This window comes from Dermochelys coriacea, chromosome 19 (genome assembly GCF_009764565.3).
Source record: "Dermochelys coriacea isolate rDerCor1 chromosome 19, rDerCor1.pri.v4, whole genome shotgun sequence".
NCBI classification, from domain to species: domain Eukaryota; kingdom Metazoa; phylum Chordata; order Testudines; family Dermochelyidae; genus Dermochelys; species Dermochelys coriacea.
Window position 1 is genome coordinate 10,848,840 of NC_050086.2, and position 19,851 is coordinate 10,868,690.

The following is a 19,851-nucleotide window of genomic DNA, read 5'->3' on the forward strand; positions in this document are numbered from 1 at the left end:
CCAGTGGGGCTAGGCAGAGCCAAACCCTACACTTGGAACATTCCCAGCCCCGGCCATTTACAGCCACCCCAAACGCAGCACCTCCCCACTGCAACCCCATGTCCCTCTCCACTCGAGCGCCAGTTGATCACTGAGCGTAGCAAGAGGATCCCATTGCAGTGGCCAGGGGCTTACGGCTGCTTAGGATCAGGGCTTAGGGGCTGTGGGCCAGGCCCAGGGGCAGCCGTGCAGTTCGTCGGCCTGGCTCCCTGCTGCTGGCCCTGGAGAAGAGCAGCTGCGGGGAAAGAGGAATGCACCTGCCTCCGTCGCTGAACAGCCCCAGTCAGCAGGCAAGGGGGAGAACTAATCACCGCAAGCCCAGGTGCACACATGGTGTAGAGGAGGCAAAAGTTAAATCCATAACCTTCCTCCCAGGACAGCCCAGCTCCCCACTTCCTGTCCCAGGTGTATGCTCCAGACCCCACCACCAGAGCAGGGGGCTGCCAGCTGCAGGAAACTTGCTAGTCAGGCTACCGTGGCGCTGGCAGCTCCCTGGATGTAACACAGTCCCCGTCACGCCCACACACGACCCAGACACCAAAGATTCAAGAAAAAGAAAGTGCTTTTATTTGCCTCCTCTGCGTGCAATGACTCCATCCCCCTGCAGCGCTGCATGGCCAGGGGTTGGAGCCTGGAGTCCCACCAGCCTGGCTCGGGCTGCAGCCCGCCCCGGGGAAATGGAGCCAGCGTGGGGAATGACACAACCAGCCCCCTCTGAGAGCAGATAGGGCTTGGGGAGGGGAAAAGCCAGCTGGCAGGCACCAGAGAGATGAACTGGGGAACATCTGGGGGGGCCCTTAGGCCACCCTTACAGAGGAAACCAGCAGTGGGCTGTGGGTCCCTTGAGATCTCCAGAAGGAACAGCACTAGGAAGCTCACCTGAGCCTAGGGGAGACTTCTCCAGCCCCTGTAGCCTGGGAAAGCCCTTCTGTTGGAGGATCAGTCGGCAGGACTGAGCAGGCGTTACAAAGATAAAGGCTGGTGAGAAGTTATAGGCCAGGGTGGGGCAGAGGGCTCAAGGCATGTGCATGGGGGTGGAGGGAGGCATGTTCCTCCAGCAGACAGAAGGTGAAGGCCAAGTGGCTTGCTGACCGCAGGCAAGTGGCTGACCCAGCTTTGCCCCCCTCACCCACTGGAATTATAGCAGGAAACGGGAGCTCGCTACCCCGGGCCGCAGGGCGGGGGAGAAACGAACAATCAAACAGAGCTAGAGCTGCACCGTGGAGGGTCCGGCAAAGGTGGTTTGAGCCCATCAGTCCCGGGGGTCCATCCATCCAGAGAGGGCAGGGCCAGGAGGGCACCCTGAGCTTCCCAAACAAGGCAGCAACCTTAGGTCTTGCTGGGGACTGGCCGGAGTCTGGGATGGAGTGTGTGGCCCCGGGGCTAGGCCTCCCCGTGACGAGTCTAATGGACAACATGGCTCCGCGCCCGGAGGACCCGGCCTGGCAGTGCTTTGCATAGCTCCGCGGCACCCAGATCTCCTGCCCCAGCAAGCAGCGCCGAAGGAGGGAGAGGGGCGCAGCTGCGAGCAAGCAGAGCAGCTGGAGCACCGACCGCCTCGTCTTCCATTCCTCCTCCCACAGGAAACCACTTCACCGCGCCGCCCCGGGCACCAGCCGTCAGATCCTAATGCGGTGGGACAAAGCAGAGAGCTCACCAGCGAGGGCCGAGTCCAACCGCAATCGCTGCCCGTCCCTGGCGTAGCCACTCCCCACCCTGGCGCAGGCTGCTGTCCCAGACGGGCCTGGATGCCCCAGGGGCTTGGCAGCACAAAGAACCCTTCACAACCAGGTCGCTGGTTCAATCCCAGCCTAGGGAGGCAGTGGCTGAGGGCCCCTTTGAAGCGTCAGGGCTGTTCCTAGCAAGGAGTCTAAAACCGGTGCCTGTTTGGGCCGAGGAGCCACAGAGTGAACTGGTCACGTCTCCAGGGGACAAGGTGGCTTCTCCCTCCAGGAAACGGATGTGAGAAGTTGGCGAAGGGGACCCAGACTGTCACTGGGGCAACGGCTTTCAATGTACCAAAGCAATCATGCTCCTTTTAGGAAAAGGCACCGATCCCAAAGCAGCTTCCACACTGCAAGGACCTGCCTCCGCCCCACTTTCCATTCTCAGCTGAGGATCCTCCTTTGTCCCTAAACCAGGGCTGACACCATCCCGCTGTCGATCTGGCCCCAAGAGGGTAATGTAGTTAGATGAGCAAATAAACGGTGGGTGAGGGACGGACAGACAGACACAGGGCTGCTTTTAGGGAAATAGGCCAATTATGCACTGCAGCTGCTCCTATCCCCCCAAAAGCCATTTCTCAGAGGCTGCCTGAAGCCCAGGGACATGGCTCCTTGCTTCCCATGAGCAGGTTGTACTGGCCACCCCTGTCCTTGTCCTTGAAAACCCAAACGTTCTCAGCCTCTCCCCGGCCCCTTAGGACCTAATGCACACAGCGGGTGCTGCAGATGGTCTCCCAGAGACCTTTCTATGGGAGCGCCTGGCACTATAGCAGGGGCATGGGTGCACGCTGGCCTCAAGGGCCCTTCACACACCTGGAAGACACAGCTGGACAGACATCCATTCGCCCTCACAGCCCAGCGGGGCAGGGGAACCAGACACCTGCTGCGGCAGCACCGGCCCATGCCCAGGGGGTCAGCCCAGTTTGCCTGGGCCCATGTAACTCTGCCAAGGGATTTCCATGCCTTGAGTTGTCCTCAAACCCCCTTCCCCCCGCCCCCCCCCCGCTGGGATCTGCCCAGCAATAAAGAGCCACCTTGGAAAAATCAAACCATGCAGCTTTAATTCCGCCCCTGCGCTCACAAGGCTTCGGCCCACTGCACACAGCATGCCCCCAGCCGCCCCTCAGGGACCCACACGGCAACAAAAAGGCACAGCAAGAGCACGCGGACGGCTGGGGGGGAGTGGGGAGAGGGAGGCGTACAGGCCCCGTTAACCATCCCACCTTTCCCTCGCAACGGCTTCGTTGGGGAAGGGGGGATGAAGCGATACTGGCAGACATGCTGCTGGCCCAGGGAGGGCGGGGGAGAGGGGGGTGTCAGAGCCATCTGCCGCTAAGCTGCCTCGAGCAGAGACACAGCTCATAGGGGGCTGCTGCCATCCAGACAGAGCCGGTAGCTGCTGGGGATGCCAGTGGCCAGGAGCACCCTGCATTTTAGAGATGGCCCCACAGTGAGCCAACATAGCATCGCCTGCCCTGCCACGGGGGGAGAACAACAATTACAGGGGGGATGAAAAAAATCCTCCTCGGGATTCAGCAATCAAGTGAGAAATTAAGGGACAGGATTATTTGGAAATTGCTCCTGGGGGGGCTCAGGAAGAGGACATGAGGGGCAGGTATCTCACTGCCTCCCCAACTAGCCCCGGCAGCAGCAATCGCTGGAGGGAGAGCTTACAAGACTCGCTCTGAGCTGGAGCCAGTTTTCACACAGCTGAGGGTGGCGGATGGGCTCGGGGATAATACACCGGGCTGGGATTCAGGAGACCTAGATTTGATTTGTGGTTGTGCCATCGAGTCCGTGCGGCACGCACTTCAGGCCAGATTTTCAAAAGAGCCCAGCGTGCGAGGGGCTGACCTCATTGGAGGAGTCTGGCCGATGAGCTCGCAGGGACTCAGTTCCCTCTCTGTAAAACCGAGATAATCCTTCCTCTCTCCCACCCTTTGTCTTCCCTATTGAAGACAGTCAACCTCTTGGGGCGGGGTCTGTGTCTCACTCTGCCTCTGTACAGCCCCTGGCACCAGGGGCCTGATCGTACTCAGGTCTTCTAGGCGCTACAGTATTAAGAGAACGGACCTGGCCTGCTCCGTTCAGCGTACTTGGGAGTGCAGGGGGAAGGGCCGCACAGAATTGCTTCCAGCAGGACACACTCCACTGCAGATTTCAGAGGCTCTTCTCATCGTTGTATGACCTGCTGCTTCACCCCTGTAACAATGTCTCTGGTGTCTTCCAGCCAAGGACCCCACAGCGTATTACAGGTAGCTATTACTACTGTACAGCCAGGGAAACTGAGGCACAGAGGTTCTGCAGGGAGCCCAGTGGCACAGGCAGGAACAGACCCCAGCACTCCCACTCTAACTCCCCCACTACACTACACTCTCCCTCACCAGGGCCACGTGAGCACTGGGGAAGCCAAACAGGTGGGGCACGAGCAAACGCTTTCCACACAGCCTGGCTGCACAAAGCCAAGCTGGAGCCAGACTGAGGATGCTCTGTAGGGAGGAGTGGTGGGGGAGGGGGGGTTGATTTCCCAGTCCACAAAGGGGGTTGATTGGGAACTGCTCTGACAGCAGAGAGCGTTGCTGTAGCACACAGGCTGGGGCGGGGGGGGGGGGGGGGGGAAGAGACGGCCGGACGCCAGCCAAGAACACACTTGTGACCGCAGTGGGCCGTGGTGGTGGATGGGAACTGGGTAGTGTCCCGTTAAATAGCTGTGGGGACATCACCCAGCTTCATCCCTTGAGTAGAGCACTCGGCCCCGCCTTTGGGCAAGGAGACAGCATTTTAACACAAGCGAATGGGCTAGCCAAGGCCTGCGTGCCCCCTCCGTGCAGCACACAGCCAGGGAGGGAGCAGGCTGGGCTACCATGCTGCCCTGGAGACACCCCCATCCCCACCCCCAGTGACGGGCAGCTCCAAGGAAATGTGCCGTTCTCTCTTGTTGCGGACGTGGCCCATTTCCTGTCGCCTTGCACACGCACACAGCAACACCTACTGGTTCTCCTCCCTGGCGCCGGGCAGCGTGCAAGGGAAACACAGAGAGAGGGGACGGCCCCTGACATTAGACACAGGTCCAGCTCCCTGCCCAGAGCGAGACTCTACCCTCCACGCTCTCCTATGGGGGGTGAAGGGAGGCAGGGGCCCTACTCCCACAAGAGAGAAGGTCCCTGAGCCAGGACTGGGGCTGAGAGAGACAGGACCCCAGGTGAAATGAGGCGAGCATGTGCCAGAGGTCAGTCCCTGCATGGTGTATGGTACCTTGGGCAGGGGAGTCGGGCCAAGTGGGTTCCTCCTGGAAAGGGGAAGGGGGCTTTGGATGGGCCGGCAGGTCGAGGAGCGCATAGGCTGGGGAGAAGCAGAGGAGTGTGGGTGTTGGGGGGCTTGAATGGGCCCAGCCCAGAGCCTCTGGAGATGCCCTACCCCAGCACAGGGAGAAGAGCGAATGAGACCCCATTTCATCCAGCTTCAGTTACTCTGGCCCAGCTTCCCCTCTCGCAAACAGCCACTTCCCAGCTCCGGTCCATCCCCGCATGCCCCGGCCAGACCACAATCAGTATGAGGGGTTTAAACAAGGAGGGCTCCGGCTCTGGAGCAGAACGAGCTTTCCTAGGGACCGAGTCCCTGGATCCCGTCTCTCTGCTGTGAATGGCAGGAGATGGGGGATGATCCAGGGAGGGGAGAAACCAGCTGGCTGGCACCAGAGAGATGAACAGGCGACAACAGATGGATGAGGAGGCAGAAAAACAACCAGATGAGAAACACATGGAGGACAAGTCTCTACCAGAGGGAAAGCTGGGGTTTATTGCTCACGGAGCGCGCACATCTGGGAGACCTGGCCTCCGCGGGGCAGGGAGAGGCGGAGCGGATGCCCCAGTGTGTATAAGGGGGACAGGACAGGGGAAAAAGGGAAAACCCGGAAAGTTTCACAGCAGGGCCCGCATGAGCGTAAACCAACAATGCATGGCCATGAGCAAGAGAGAGGAGCCTGGATGAGACGCCACACATGGCCACGAACACACAGCTGCCAGAGAAAGACACACAAGGATCTCACAGCGCCCAGGGGAGCAGGTGCAGAAACCCCAGACGTGCACAACTGCCTAGCTGTGGCAAGGGGAAAACATGCCCACGGCGGTTCTAGACAGATTGCAGTCAGTGCTTTCTAAACACGGGTGGAAAGATGGTAGCTAGACAGCGCTATGTTCCCCGCCAGCCCCCGGCTGGATCTAGCAGCTGCCCCGTGTACAGCTATGGGTGGGTTAATACCGAGCCTATGGCACCAGTGGGTCTCCCTCTATGCCCCATCACACACAGCCCACGTGGCAGGACTCGCCCCCAGCCGCTCCCAGGATCGGAGCTGTCCTCCAGCCCCAGGGCCAAGCCTGGCCAAGGCAGACAGTGTGTGTGGGGGGGGGAGCTTACAGTGTCTGGTAGGTGCTTTCCTTGGACTTGAGGAACTTGACGATGAAGTAGAAGACGGCCTGGATGCTCAGCACGAGGACGATTCCCCCTACGAAGCTGGCCGAGTTGAAGCCAGGCGGGCGGAACTCGGGGGTGGCCGTCAGCGGGGGGCCGGCCGTCGTCCCTGGGGGGGAAGCAGCAAGGGCGTTACTGGGGCCTGGCACCACGTGCACCCCCCTGCAACACCACACTCCCTCTCCCAGCATGCCACCTGCTCCCTAGTTACTGGCCACCTGAGCAGGCTTCTGGGCCCTTGGGGCCCCAAGCCCTGATAATGGGGATGTTGTCCTTGGTGCTGAAGGCAAGACCCCTCTCCTGCCCCTGGCTAAGCAGGGCTTCCCTAGGCAGTGATGGAGGGAAAGGGCCAGGAGGAAGAGATGGGAGATGCCCTAGGCTCTGTAATAGGCTCACCTAAAGCTCTCCAGGAACCAGGAGGGGCATTAGACCTGGAGAGAACACTGCCCTCTCTGCCAACGCACCAGCATGGTGCCAGGGGGACTGGGCCATCAGAGATGAAGCTGAGGTCCTGGTTGTTTGGGATGAAGGTCACTCCAGATCCCATGGCACTTCCCCCATTCTCTTTGGCCAGCAGCATCTCTTCTTCCCCACCCCACCAGTGGTGCAGTGTACGAGTGGGCGGCTGCCCTCCTCCCCAGAGGTGGCTGCATTCCAGCTCAGCCAGCATGCTCGGATTCCTATCGTGATCTAGTCTCCCAAGCCCAGATGGCATTTCATGCACTGAAGCTGATGGTGACACAGCAGCCGGTTGACTGACGAGGAAGAACTAGACCCATCTGTAGGCAGATGTGAGAGGAAGGGGCAGAAACACAGAGCAGCAGCACTCTGCATCCTGATATGTTTTATAACAGAGTGAAATGCAGAGGGTAGGGGGAAAGCTGCAGGTCCCCCATACACACTACAGACCCCAGAGGGGTCACTGTAAGGAGACTGTTTAGTGAATGGAGTTTAACTCTTTCAGTGTTCTCCCTATGCCAGCCTGTTCCTCTGTCCACAACACCTGCTGTAACAGAGAGATTACTGCAGAGCAGAGACTGTGTGTGTGTGTGTGTGTGTGTGTGTGTGTGTGTGTGTGTGTGTGTAGAGCGAACCAGCTGCATGCGGAATGGGAAGAGAAGCCATCAGCTGCTCCGCTAAAGAGAGCGACTGCCCATCAGAGCCTGGGCTGGATCAATAATTCACAAAGCTCTGGGATAAAGTTACACGTTTTAATTAGCTGAAAGCTCTCAGATTCCTGCTCCTCCTTCCTGGAAAAAGGCTCCTTCTCATAACACTGCCATCCTGTTCCCCATCCTCCCTCCTGGTTACCCTCCTCACCCGCTCTAGCGGCAAGAGTCCATTTATGAGCCAGGAACTGGAAAGAGCATTTGTGCCCATTACATGCCGCCTGCCTTCATTTCCCCAGGCAGGTTCAGCTGGATACAGTATCCTCCTCCTATCCCATGCTGCATCCTGTCTCACAGGTGCTGGGGTCCGCTCCACCCAGGGCTCGGCTACATTTTAGTGGGGAGCAAAGCAATGCTTGGAGAGTCTCTACATAAAATCAGATGGCGCGCTCTCTCTCAGGCCTAATTTTTCCAAACGTTTGGACCCCAAATACACACACAAAATGAGTGTGCAAGTTGATCAACTTGTGAGACTCTGCACGAGCGATGACCTTGTTTGCACGAACAAATCACAGTTAACTGTGCCTATAAATTACTACACAGGTGCCTCACACCCCCTTTTAAAAAAAAAAGTCAGGCCCATCGTTCAGACATAATATATAGCGCTGGATACTTCACAAAAGGCACAGGGCACTGCACACAGCCCTGGGAGCTCTGAAGGGAGAGATGTCAGCCACCCCTGCCTTAGTACCTGCTAGGCTTTCACCACCAAATATTTGGAGATCCCCATAATGGGGCTCTCCCCTATGTGACAGTGCTTTGATTAATAGACTACTTTGCCCTTGTATAGCACCGGGCATTAACCTAGAAGCACTTCAGGCAGTGATTAGTAACCCTCCAAACTCTCCCTGGGATGGAAGTAAAAGAATGTCATTATTCCCCTTTTCAGTACAGATGGAGAAACTGAGGCACAGAGCTGGGGAGGGAGAAGAGGACTTTCCAGAAGCGTCACAACCAGCGCTGTCAGTAGAACCCAGGAGTCCTGAGGGCCAGGCGTGTTACAGCACACGCTTCCCTTCCCGTTTCTGCAGGAGAAATTCTAGAACAAAGACATTCGACTGGCTGTCTGCTGCGGGAGGAAAGAGTGAGTATTCTCACCAAAACAAACCCTGCCAGACTCCTCCCCGCTGACCTGAGCCTGGTGCAAGAACTACAAATTTGAACTTGCCTCTTCTCCAGCCTGCCACTGCTGGTCACCCTAGATCCCCAGCTGGACACTCCCTCCCAAGCCCACCTGGGTGCCACTTGCCTGGCGTGAGGATCTCAGGCTCCTTGGTAGACGCTCGCTGAGGCTCCTTGGTGGACGCTCGCTGCGCTGAGGGGGCAAGGGTGGAAGAACAAGACAAGGCGCTTAGAGGCCAGAGTTCCTCTCTGGCTCTCACCATGGCTGGGACTGGAGCAGATGGGACTGGAGCTCCTCCACCATCACTGTTCCTGCCCCGTACCCTACAGCGCCCCCTTCTGGGAGCGGCTGGGTCTCATGTAGCTGGGGACATCAATTGGCCGTCAGACATATCGAGTTCCCCAACGGGCTGAGCCCATGGAACTGCGCTTTCTTCTCCCAGGACAGGCGGCCCTGCTTATACCCTATGCGTGCAATTAGCTGCAGGCAGGGGCTCCTGCACACATTTAGTCAGAGGTGATTACAGGATCCTGGAAGCAGCTAGGACAGGAGTAGCTAGCAGCTGCCTTGATAGCCAGTGCTCCTGCCACGTTCTCCACAGTGCCTCCTGCAGGGAGAGGCTGGGGCTGGTTTCACAGCTGCCGCTCCTGCAATGGAGTGTGGGTTTTCTTACGCAAAAGCAGATGATAAACAGCAGCAGCAATACCAGGCACTTACATGAAGACCATCGGCTCGCATAGCGCCTTGCAAAGAAGGGGGAATATCATCGCCGTTTGACAGATGGGAAAATAAATCAGCACCTGAGCCAGGGATAGAATACAGGTCTGCTGAGACCTGGTGCTGCACTCCACCCAGAGCCCACGCGGCTGCGTTCACCCAGGAAGTTACCTGGGCACATAGCCGTGACATTGTAGATGGAGCACGTCTCCTTGGTGGCTTCTCCCTTCCCAATACAGTCCCCAGGCCCTGAAGGAAACAGGAAAAACCTTTCACAAAACTCCCCTGAGCAAACCATTCTAGAAACCCTGCCATACCCCCGCGAGGAGGGCTCTGAGTGGGGGAGGCCTGGCTGGCGTGGGGAGACAACGAGCGAGATCATGTGGCCAGCCTGGTAAGCCACACACGAGTGCTGGGGAAACAGATTCTAAGGACTCAAAGTCCAAACCTGCCCAACTGAGCATCCTTTGAGTTTGGCACGTTCCGACTTTGCCTCAGCTCCCCCAGGCCCTGCCCAGCATCACGCCCAGAGCTTGTGCGGACGGCGTCGCGCTTGGAACACAATCTCCCGCTGGGATGTGTTCCTGGATGGCGTTTCTTGGACGAGCGGCAAACCTCTCCCCCCATCGGATCCATGCAGCTTTCATCAGGGCCCATGGTTTGTACTGACAATTCTCCCAGGAGCTGCAAGTCCTGGGAGAGCCCCATCGTGGGCTGAGATGGAGACCGGCTCTCACCCTTGGGGATATTTCAGTTCCTGAAGGGTGGAAGAACAGCAAGGAGATCACATCTCCCATTGTTTTGTCCCTATAAGCAGCTCTCTCCAGCATTAGACACCTAACCACAAATTCCAGCCTATTTGGGATCTACAGACCCCTAGATCGATGGGATCCGGTGGAACTCAAATCACAACTCTGGTGTCAGCTCAGCTGCATTAGCCCCATCCCCTTTGGAAAGCCAGTTGTTATTTTACCATTTCAACTATGGACCCTTACATAGCTTCACTCCAGACCCCAGTAACCTGGCAGGAGCCCACCCTGGCACATAGCAGCTGGATGAAGATAGCTGGACCAACAGGCAGCTGGACTTATCACGGCACACAGGAAACCCATTCCTGGAGAGCGAGAGGCAGACAAGCCATTCAGATGCCACTTCTGGAGCAAGAGGTCATGGTTGAATTGCAAGCAGAGCAGAATCTGAGACATCTCACCCCAGAAATGGCTGCATGTTATCAGCAGGTGACGTGATCTCCAAACAGACAAACTCTGGTTACTCTAGTTAAAGTCACCGAAGGAGCCTGGGCTTCCCAAAAGAGTTTAAACAAGGTGGTAGGTATTTTTAAGCTACTGGGTTTTCTGCAGGTCCAAGTGCTTGGGCCAGTGGGGTTGGCTTCTTCTTGCCACACGTTCTTCTGTCTCAGTTATCTGCCCCACCCATTGGAAAGTGGAGGATTTTCTATTCCATTATCTCTGCTTTTCTCTCCCCCCACACTCCCAATGACATCAGTTAGGTAGCAGCAGAAGCATCCAGAGCCCCCTCCCAAAGCAACAGGACACCCACCCAGAAAACAAAGATGCCATGTGCTGTTCTGTTCAGGGCTGGCTGGGCCCTGGGCTTTAAAGCACCGGGGGAGACTTGAAAGAGACAGACCCCCTAGCAAAGACCTAGTGTCTTCCATGGGTCACAGAGCAGGGACTTAGCAAAGCCTCCAGCTTAGAGAGCTCACACAACACTGCGTAGTGGAACAGAAGCAAGAGAATGAATTACACGGACGCGCGGGAAAGACCCTCACGCAGTCACCAGTCTGTCACTTTTCCTTGCTCTGCTCTGAAAGGGACAACCCAACTCCCCTTGCCCAGCTGGGCCTGATCCCCTTGGTGCCCTCATCAGAGCAATGGGACAGCGGGCATGGCAAGTGGCTCTGCTGGCCACAGTGTGCATAGGGTGGGCCAGGGCGTACACACCACAACAGCAAGCAGAGTTTGTCCTTTGCTCACTGGGGGAACTGGGCTGCCCGGCCACCGGAGCTTAATTTGTGCCTGGGGTTGGCAGGGCTCAGCCCCAGCCTCTCGGTGGCACGTAAGGCCATGCTGGGCAGAGGACGCCAGGGTTACTGCTGGAGCCCCAGCATTTCTGCCTTTACAAATTAAGCACCGCCAGCCGTGGCAGACTGAGCTAACAACCCACCAGCCCTGAACACGATGCTGCTGTTGGCCGGCGGTGGGGCTGGAGGCGTGAGGCCTAGAGCCAGAGGTCTTTAAGGCGGAGGTGGGGGAGCAGGCTGCACCCGCCAGTAGAAGCAGCTGGGGGCGGGTGGCACTCAGTACTGGGGAGCGTGATTCACGGGGCCGTGGGAGGTGATGGCTCAGGACAGGGTGGGAGGATAATGGGATTTTTGGCAGGCGAATGTGTGGGGGATGCGGGTAATTTGGGGAAGCGATGATGTAACTGGGGAGGGGCCCCCCCACTAATGACTTGTCCCCTTCCCCCCTTAATCAGACCACAGCAGGCCAGCTGTTGCCTCTCCACTGGGTTTAGCAGCTCCCTGTGGGCTGGCTCCTCACTGCACCACAGAGGCTTTCACAGCAGGCAGCTGGGCCTGATTTGAGTTTGGCTTTTGTGCAGGGCGCTGCAAGGGAAGAGGTGGCCAAACTAGCAGCCAGGGAAGCCAGGCCTCAGCTCATAGAGCCAGCCAGGGCCCCTCTGCATCCTCTGTCTATCCCACAAGGAGGAGAACTCTGCTTTCATCGGGATGGTCACCTCCGCTAGAGGGCTGAGCCGGGGTGGGGTTTGGGTTCCCCAGCATCCCCCACCGAAACCAGCATCCAGAGACAGGGAGATTTCTCCAAGAAACCAGCATCCAGAGACAGGGAGATTTCTCCACGATGGTCTCCGTAGGGAAGCAGGACATGACTAGGTGGACAATGAAGAAACCTTCTGTCACTGAATCACTTAGAAAGCTTGGAATTCAGCTGTCAAAGGGCAGCAAATGCCCTACTGCCCTGCCAACATGAGAAGAAGCAGCTCAGCCTAATCCCCCGCCCAGCTAGCCGCGCCCAATACAACCAGCAGCGCCCTGTCCAGCCCGGGGACAAACCCGCCCCAACAGAGAGAGAGCGAACGCAGACCCCTGCCGGGAAAGGCAGTCAGGAAATCTATCCTGAAACCATTCGCAGTGGAACCCTCTCCCGATACCCCGTGACAGGCATAGCGTCCGACCCATCACAGACATTGGCATCGGGAGAGAGCACGTGGCCTGACCAGAGTAAAAGTGCCCACTGCCCGGGCTCAGCACCCATTTGGGCACCTGCAGAGAGGGCCAATCTTCCCAAGCGCTCAGTGTGATGCCTACAGACGGTTTTTCACGAGCGCTCAGAAAACCAGACCCCAGTTGTGGGTGCATAGACTCTAGCTATAAGGAACAGGGCCCACTAACATTTAGGACACTGGTAATTTCCAGGCCACCAGCAGATCAATCCTAGTGCCTGTTTCTAGCCATTTCCTGGGCCCAGGGCAGGTCTGAAAACTGTGCCATGGATTCGCCCCATACGGATCGTTTGGGACATGGTTTTAAGATCCCTGCTGACAGTGGAAGCTGTGCTGATGTTTGAACACACCTGGGTACCTCCTGGCCAGCAGGGCCCATGGGGCCAGGCTGCAAAGGGTTAACACAGGAGAACTAAAGGTGCTCCCCCAGCGTACCTGGCTCCTCCAAGGCTCCGCAGTGCATCCACACACAGCCTGTGATGTTCCGGGAAGCGTCTCCTTCAATGCACCTCTCACAGGGCTCCAGCTGTTTGCACTCTCCTGCCAAAACCCAGAGGACGCCAGATGTCAGGTCACAGCAAGCAGCCGGGTAACTAGCTCCCCCCCCCCCCCCCGCCGTCTTTCCGCTTGGAGGACGGGGCACAGAGCCATGAGATGTCAAGGTTGAAGGGCACCTCAGAACTGCTAAGTGAAGCCTTCACAGACACAGAACGCTCCCCAGACCCGAGCGGGGGTCTTCTCGGGAGCCTGGCCAGCATCCCCCAAGGGCGACTCGGTACCATGGCCTCTGAGAGACACTCAGACCCAGTGCGCCATGGCCCCGGCGAGCGTCTGGAGAGTCAAGACATTCCAGCCCTTGCCCCTCTTGGAAGTTAGGTGGATTAGAGTCTAAGGCTTAGACCCAGGAGACGCAGAGTCCCGTGGTCTGAGCATGGGACAGAGTCAGAGCTCTCCAACACCTACTGCCTCCCTGGCCTCAGGCAAGTCACTTCAGTACCTAAATACTTTTGAAAATCTGGACCTCAGTTTCTCCATCTCTGAAAGCAGGACATTCATTTTCACGAACCTCACCCGGCTGCGGCCCTGAGCTACAGGTGTCCCGTGTTGAATGCCCTCCCCAGAGAAGCAGAGAACACCCCAGTGCTTTACACGGAGCGGCAGCCATGCCTTGCGCTGACCTAGCCCTTTTAATCACAGATCTCAAAGCATGAATACACAGAGCTGGGCTAATGGCTGATTTGTTTGGATCCAAGCCAGTTCTGAAAAACCTCACATCAGGATGAACCAACTGAGGGGTTTTTGAATTTTCAGTGAATTGAAAAAGTCCATTTTGGGCTGTTCCAGAGCAGGGCCTTGGCCCTGGGTTCCCTAAATCTCCGGTGACTGCCCAAAGCACCGGGCTAAGAGCCATAAGGGTGTGTGGGGCCATGGCTGTATCACCTCCTCCTGTGATTGTTTTTGTGAAGGGCCCAAATTATTTGGGTCAACTTCCCTGTGCTACCCCTGGGCAGTTCCCTCCAGAGGCTGGAGCACTGGGACAACCCTGCAGCACTCCTCACCTGCACCCAGCTCTGGGCGGAGCCACGTTCACCTCGCAGGATTCATGTAACCAGCCCCACATTCTGGGGCTGCTGTCCTAAGGCGACAGCCTGCTTCCTCCAGCCTCCTGCCTAGTTCACTTGCAAAGCCTGGTCACGGGAGAGCCAAGGATTCGCTGCCGCTGTGGGTCCCAATCCTGAAATCAGTGACTGAGAATGCTCAGCACATCCCAGGAAGCAATCGGCACTTGTCAGGATTGGACCCAAAAAAGCCATCTGGGGTGGATCATTCACAGTTAAAGGCTGGTCTCCTGGCTAGCGCATTGCACCGGGACTCAGGAGAGCTGGGTTCTATTGCCAGCTGGGTGACCCTGGGCAAGTCACTGAAATAGCTCCATACCTCAGTTTCCCTACCTATAAAATGGGGGTCATTCCTTTGTCTTGTCTACTTAGATTGTAAGCTCTTTCGGGCAGGACTGTCCGGATCCCAGTCCACACAGCCCCAGGGAGCCCTGATCTGTTCAGTTCACTAGAAATAATGTTACAAATAGCAGCCTTCATGCTCCGTGGCTATTCCTCCAAACTGGGCCTGCTTGCTAATGGCCAGATACTTGCTAACGACCAGGGTCCATTCTAGAGAGAGAAGCTCTCAGGGTAAAGTCCAACCAGAACCTGGATGTCAGTGCAGGATAAAAATCAGAGCCCACCCTAGCTCCCAGCAGCACGAGCCTAGCAGTCCCCAGTGTTTGCCTCCCAGAACTGCAGCCAGGCCGGGCTTTTTTCTAACAGGGATTTGCCCCTTCCCCAGGCCCTTGCTGGCTTAAAAACACTGCCTCCCCCACACCCACCCCCATCTGGATAGGCGTTAGCAAGTCCAACCACTATCACCAGTGGGATCCCACTATGCCTGCCCCCCGCGTTTACTCATCACCACCCCAACATTTTAAAAAATAGCCCAGGGGAAAGTAAAGTGAGTCACCCAGGTATCGAATGGACATCTCGTTTTTATTTTCGGAGGAGAACTCTCCTCCGTTATTGGTTCGAAATGGAAGCAACATTAGCCAATAAGGAGGGAGTAGAGGGGAGGCTGTGTGATCTAGTGGTTAGAACATGCCCTTTGGCATCACAACAGCAGGATTCCTCGCCAAAACCCATGTGGGCCTGGGCTGAACTTGAAGCACAGGAGTTGAGGGGGCTACTCGTGCGGCGGAAGGCACGCGGGTGTTGGTCAGTGTTTGTACAGGAGAGGTTCATTGGCTCCGGGCACCCCGGGCTCTAGGTGTCCAACTTGTGCCCTCGAGGGCCTGTTGTTCAGAGGGACGGAGCGCCTGCTGGCCTTGCTGATAACAGCCAGCGTTGGGGGCACTCAGCACTGTCATGAATCAGGCCCCAAATCACAAGTTGAGCACCCAAAATTAGCAATTACCTTGGAAAAACCTAGGCACCGATCCCACAGTGAGCTCCACTCGGGTAAATCCCAGCACACCCATAGAGGTCACTGCCAGTTTGGGGCCCTGGGGGACCTTAACCTCCGTGCCTCAATTTATCCCCTTGGGAGGGACTCCCACGCTTGGAAAAGCTGGACTGAGACACATTACAGGAGCAAAAAGGATGATTTTGGGACAGCTAACGAGCAGCTTAGGGTCTGAGTTGAAACAAAGAGTCCTTCAAACCAGCTGGCCATTAACCGCTAGGCAGAGCCTGACCTACAGGCCATTCCTGCTATTGCAAACCATGAAAAGAGAAAAGAAAATAATTAGGCAATTACCTTCCTGCATTAAGTTAAAAGCTGAGCCACACATTGCCATGGATACAGTGTTTTGGTGCTAACACTTGTCTTTGCCTAGCAGTTAAAGACCTGTACAATAACCAATGGGAAAGCAGGACTTTGTTCTCAGGGTTTCAGGCAGGTTTAGAATTTAAGTTATTTTTATCCTGCCAGGCACAGAGACACAGAATCAGACATTTTGCTGAATGCTGCCTATTCCGGTACTTTACACGGGGATCGGGCAGCTGGTGGGAAAAAAAACAACAAACAGATTGTTGCTAAGCCCTGGTGAGAGGTGGATTCAGATCCTAGAGCACCACAAGGTCCCAGCTGCAGAAAGGTGAGCGAATCTGCAAGCACTCGCCCCAGACTGGCAGGCAATCAGCTGAGCTGGAGAGCTCGGTGAGGAATGATTTAGGTCTCTTGTGGGCCATGGCCCTCTCTGAGCTAGAAATCTCTCTCCAGCATTTTGTTTGGGAAATGAAACAAGTGCTGGATTTGCCTGGTGAGAACACAGAGATCATGCGAATCCCCAAGGAGGTAGGGAAACACAGGTGCACAGTTTAAGCTGGAAGTTATAGCAAGGAAATTGACCCTGCACAAATCGGTTCCAATCCCCTAAAAAGAGAGACCCCCGCAAACTGAGGGCTGGATTTTGAGCTCAGGTCATATCCCCATTTGGGAACATTGTCCATCCCAGTGCTGGGAGCTTACCACAAGGGCTGCTCTGGGCACCAGCCACAGACCTGCTCCGAGCAGGGTCACAGCATAGTGGCGGGCGGCCAGCCATGGGTCACCACTAGCCCGGAACTGGCCAGTGGGGGAATGGGTCATAGAACCAGGCTAGCGCAGCCCCAGCCATGCAGCCCAGGGGGCTTCTCTGCCTTACCAATGGAAGTGAGAACAGCAGCTGAACACAAGCCCCAGGCTGGATTTGCTGCCCTGCAAAGGGCTCCCCTGAACCCCAGGACTTGGAAGGAGCCTGAGCCAGGACCCAGCAGCATCCCCAGGGGTAGGAGACCCAGGAGGGCTCAGCCAGGACACCTGGGATGGGATGGGATGGGGGGGCGGTTGTTTTGTAAACAAACTCAGCGCTGCCCTGGCAAGCTGCACAGGGCTTGGGGGGAGAAGGGGGCAGAGACCCTCGTGCTCTGAGCTTCCCTTTCCAACAAGCCCAGACCGTGGCTCCACCCTGGGAGCAGGGTCCCTGCTGGAGGGGTCACCCCGGGGAGAGGGGGACTCCTGGGGGGAGCACCCCGGTCCCACTGCGTTCCCCAGAGGCGCTAGAGCTGGGGATGGGGAGAAGCTGCCACCCCCCCCGGGCCCCCACCTACCTGCCCAGCCGAGAGGCAGCCAGGGAGCGCAGAGCAGCGCGCAGCAGAGCGCAGCCCGCCGCGCCCAGGTGCGGGGCTCACCCATGTCTCCGGGGGACAGGAGCGAGTCCCCAGCTCCAACTGTTCGTCACTTTCGGGGGAGCGAGCGGGGCGCCTGGGAAGCAGCCGGAGAGGAGCGAGCTCATGCGCGCAGGGGCGGGGAGCTAGTAGCCAGTGTCCCGGCCGGGGGCGGGGGAACAGCCAGGTGCGGCCCCACCCAAACCACGGGCTCCTTCGGGTGCTGCCCCTGTCGACCCCGTGGGGGCGTAGCTCCTTCTCCAGATAAGCCCCCATCTTAGCCAAAGGGGGGCACCCCCCGAGATGCGACCTCCCCATATCCAGGACAGAGGCGGGGGAGTCAGAAGCTCCCCCAGGTGCACACAAGCCCTTTCTCTACCTGCTAACAGAAATCCCACGGCTCCTCCCCAAATAGCCCTCCAGCCCTTTCCCCAGGAATCTACCCCCCTTTGGGCAGGGATGTCAAAGGTCTTAGCCAAGGGGCAACTGTGGGTGACCAGTTTGCACCATGACTAGCGCCCAGTGAACCTTCACCAGCAAGTTCCAAAAATTTGCACCCACATTTGCTAAATTCCTGGATTTCCTCATTTAGGCTGGAGCGCTGAGCCCTGGCACCAGGGCAGAGAGCTCTGGGCTGCAGGTGCAGGTTGGCAGCTGAGCTCCTTTAAGAATCTGGCCTTCAGTGTCACCGTGGGTGCTGAGTCCTTTGGGGAAATGTCACCTCTTCTATAAGGGCCTAACCGGGAGCGTCTGAAAAGCTAGCCTGTTGGCCCAGGCTCGTTCGCACAGCTGTGGGGGTGGTTGCACTCCAGCGCACAAACAGAGTGGCCAGGATGTACAGGGCCTAAATCAGGAAGTTCACAAAGTTCCTCTGAACATGTTTGCAATGCTACCTGCTGTTCGCATTTTGTGCCGTGCTTGCTATTTATTGCGCCAACCGTCAGCCACTTGCAGCTCACTAAAGTGAGTCCTGACAGGGAACTTGAGGTGTGCAAAGAAGGATGAAGGTTTGAAAACAAAATCCAAACTTATTTGCAAATGCTGCTGCCCAGTTGGCCAGAGGGGAGCCTACATGAAACCTGCAGAGGATGGTCTTAATTCTCCCCTACCCTGCAAAGCAGCTGTATACGTGTGTAAAGCTACCAGACCAGAACATCAGCACATTTAAGCTCACTTTGTACAGGAGTAAACGACACCAACGCACAGTCAACCCGTGGAACTCGATGCGCGGGGAGTTGTGAAGGCCAAAAGTGTAACTGGGCTCAAAACAGAATTAGATACATTCATGGAGGATAGGTCCATCAATGGCTATTAATTAACCAAGATGGTCAGGGATGCAGCCCCCTGCTCTGGATGTTCCTAAGTCTTTGACTGCCAGAAGCTCTGAGTGGGCAACAGGGGATAAGAACGGCCCTACTGGGTCAGACCAAAGGTCCATCTAGCCCAGTACCCTGTCTCCCAACAGTGGCCAATGCCAAGTGCCCCAGGGGAATGAACAGAACAGGGAATCATCAAGTGATCCATCTCCTGTCACCCATTCCCAGATTCTGGCAAACAGAGGCTAGGGAAACCCTCCCTGCCCATCCTAGCTAATTGCCATTGATGGACCTAGCCTCCAGGAACGTATCTAGTTCTTTTTTGAATCCTCTTATGGTCTTGGCCTTCACAATGTCCTCTGGCTAAGAGTTCCACAGGTTGACTGTGTGTTGTGTGAAGAAATACTTCCTTCTGTTTGTTTTAAACCTGCTGCCTATTCATTTCATTTGATGGCCCCTAGTTCTTGTGTTATGAGAAGGAGTAAATAAAACTTCCTTATCTACTTTCTCCACACCAGTCATGACTTTATAGACCTCTATCATCTCCCCCCTTAGTTGCCTCTTTTCCAAGCTGAAAAGTCCCAGTCTATTAATCTCTCCTCACAGGGAAGCTGTTCCAGACCCCTAATCATTTTTGTCACCTTTTTCTGACCCTTTTCCAATTCCAATATATCTTTTTTGAGATGGGGCAACCACATCGGCACACAGTATTGAAGATGTGGGTGCACCATGGATTTATATAGAGGCAATATGATATTTTCTCTCTTTATATAGAGGCAATATGATATTTTCTCTTCTTTTCCCTTTCTTAATGATTCCCAATATTCTGTTTGCTTTTTTGACTGCCGCTGCCCATTGAGTGGATGTTTTCACAGAACTCTCCACGGTGACTCCAAGATCTCTCTTGAGTGGTAACAGCTAATTTAGACCCCATCATTTTGTACGTACAGTTGGGATTCTGTTTTCCAATGGGCATTACTTTGCATTTATCAACACTGAATTTCATCTGCCATTTTGTTGCCCAGTCACCCAGTTTTGTGAGGTCCCTTTGTAGCTCTTCACAGTCTGCTTTGGATTTAACAGTCTTGAGTAGCTTTGTATCATCTCCATCTGGGATGGATCACTTGATAATTGCCTGTTCTGTCCATTCTCTCTGACGCACCCGGCATTGGCCACTGTCAGAAGACAGACCAGCTAGTCGTATGCTCAGGTTAGAAAGCAGCATTCCCACATGAGGGTCCCCTCCTCCATGTTGCCGACCAACCCCCGCCATTCAAAAATCCTGAGTCAGCCCCCCAAATTACAAGATTTGCTTAAAAATCATTAGAT

General features: G+C 56.2%; 1 protein-coding gene across 1 annotated transcript; it reads right to left on the reverse strand.

Annotated features, from left to right (window-relative positions):
* Positions 1 to 583: 583 nt before the first annotated feature.
* CD164L2 (CD164 molecule like 2) lies at positions 584 to 17,358 on the reverse strand. Its single transcript, XM_043506106.1, is given in 7 exon segments — positions 584 to 1,665; positions 6,180 to 6,342; positions 8,652 to 8,717; positions 9,414 to 9,491; positions 12,945 to 13,049; positions 17,150 to 17,244; positions 17,246 to 17,358. Coding segments are annotated over 7 exon segments (603 nt in total). The 5' UTR covers positions 17,335 to 17,358; the 3' UTR covers positions 584 to 1,658.
* Between the last annotated feature and the right edge of the window lie 2,493 nt (positions 17,359 to 19,851).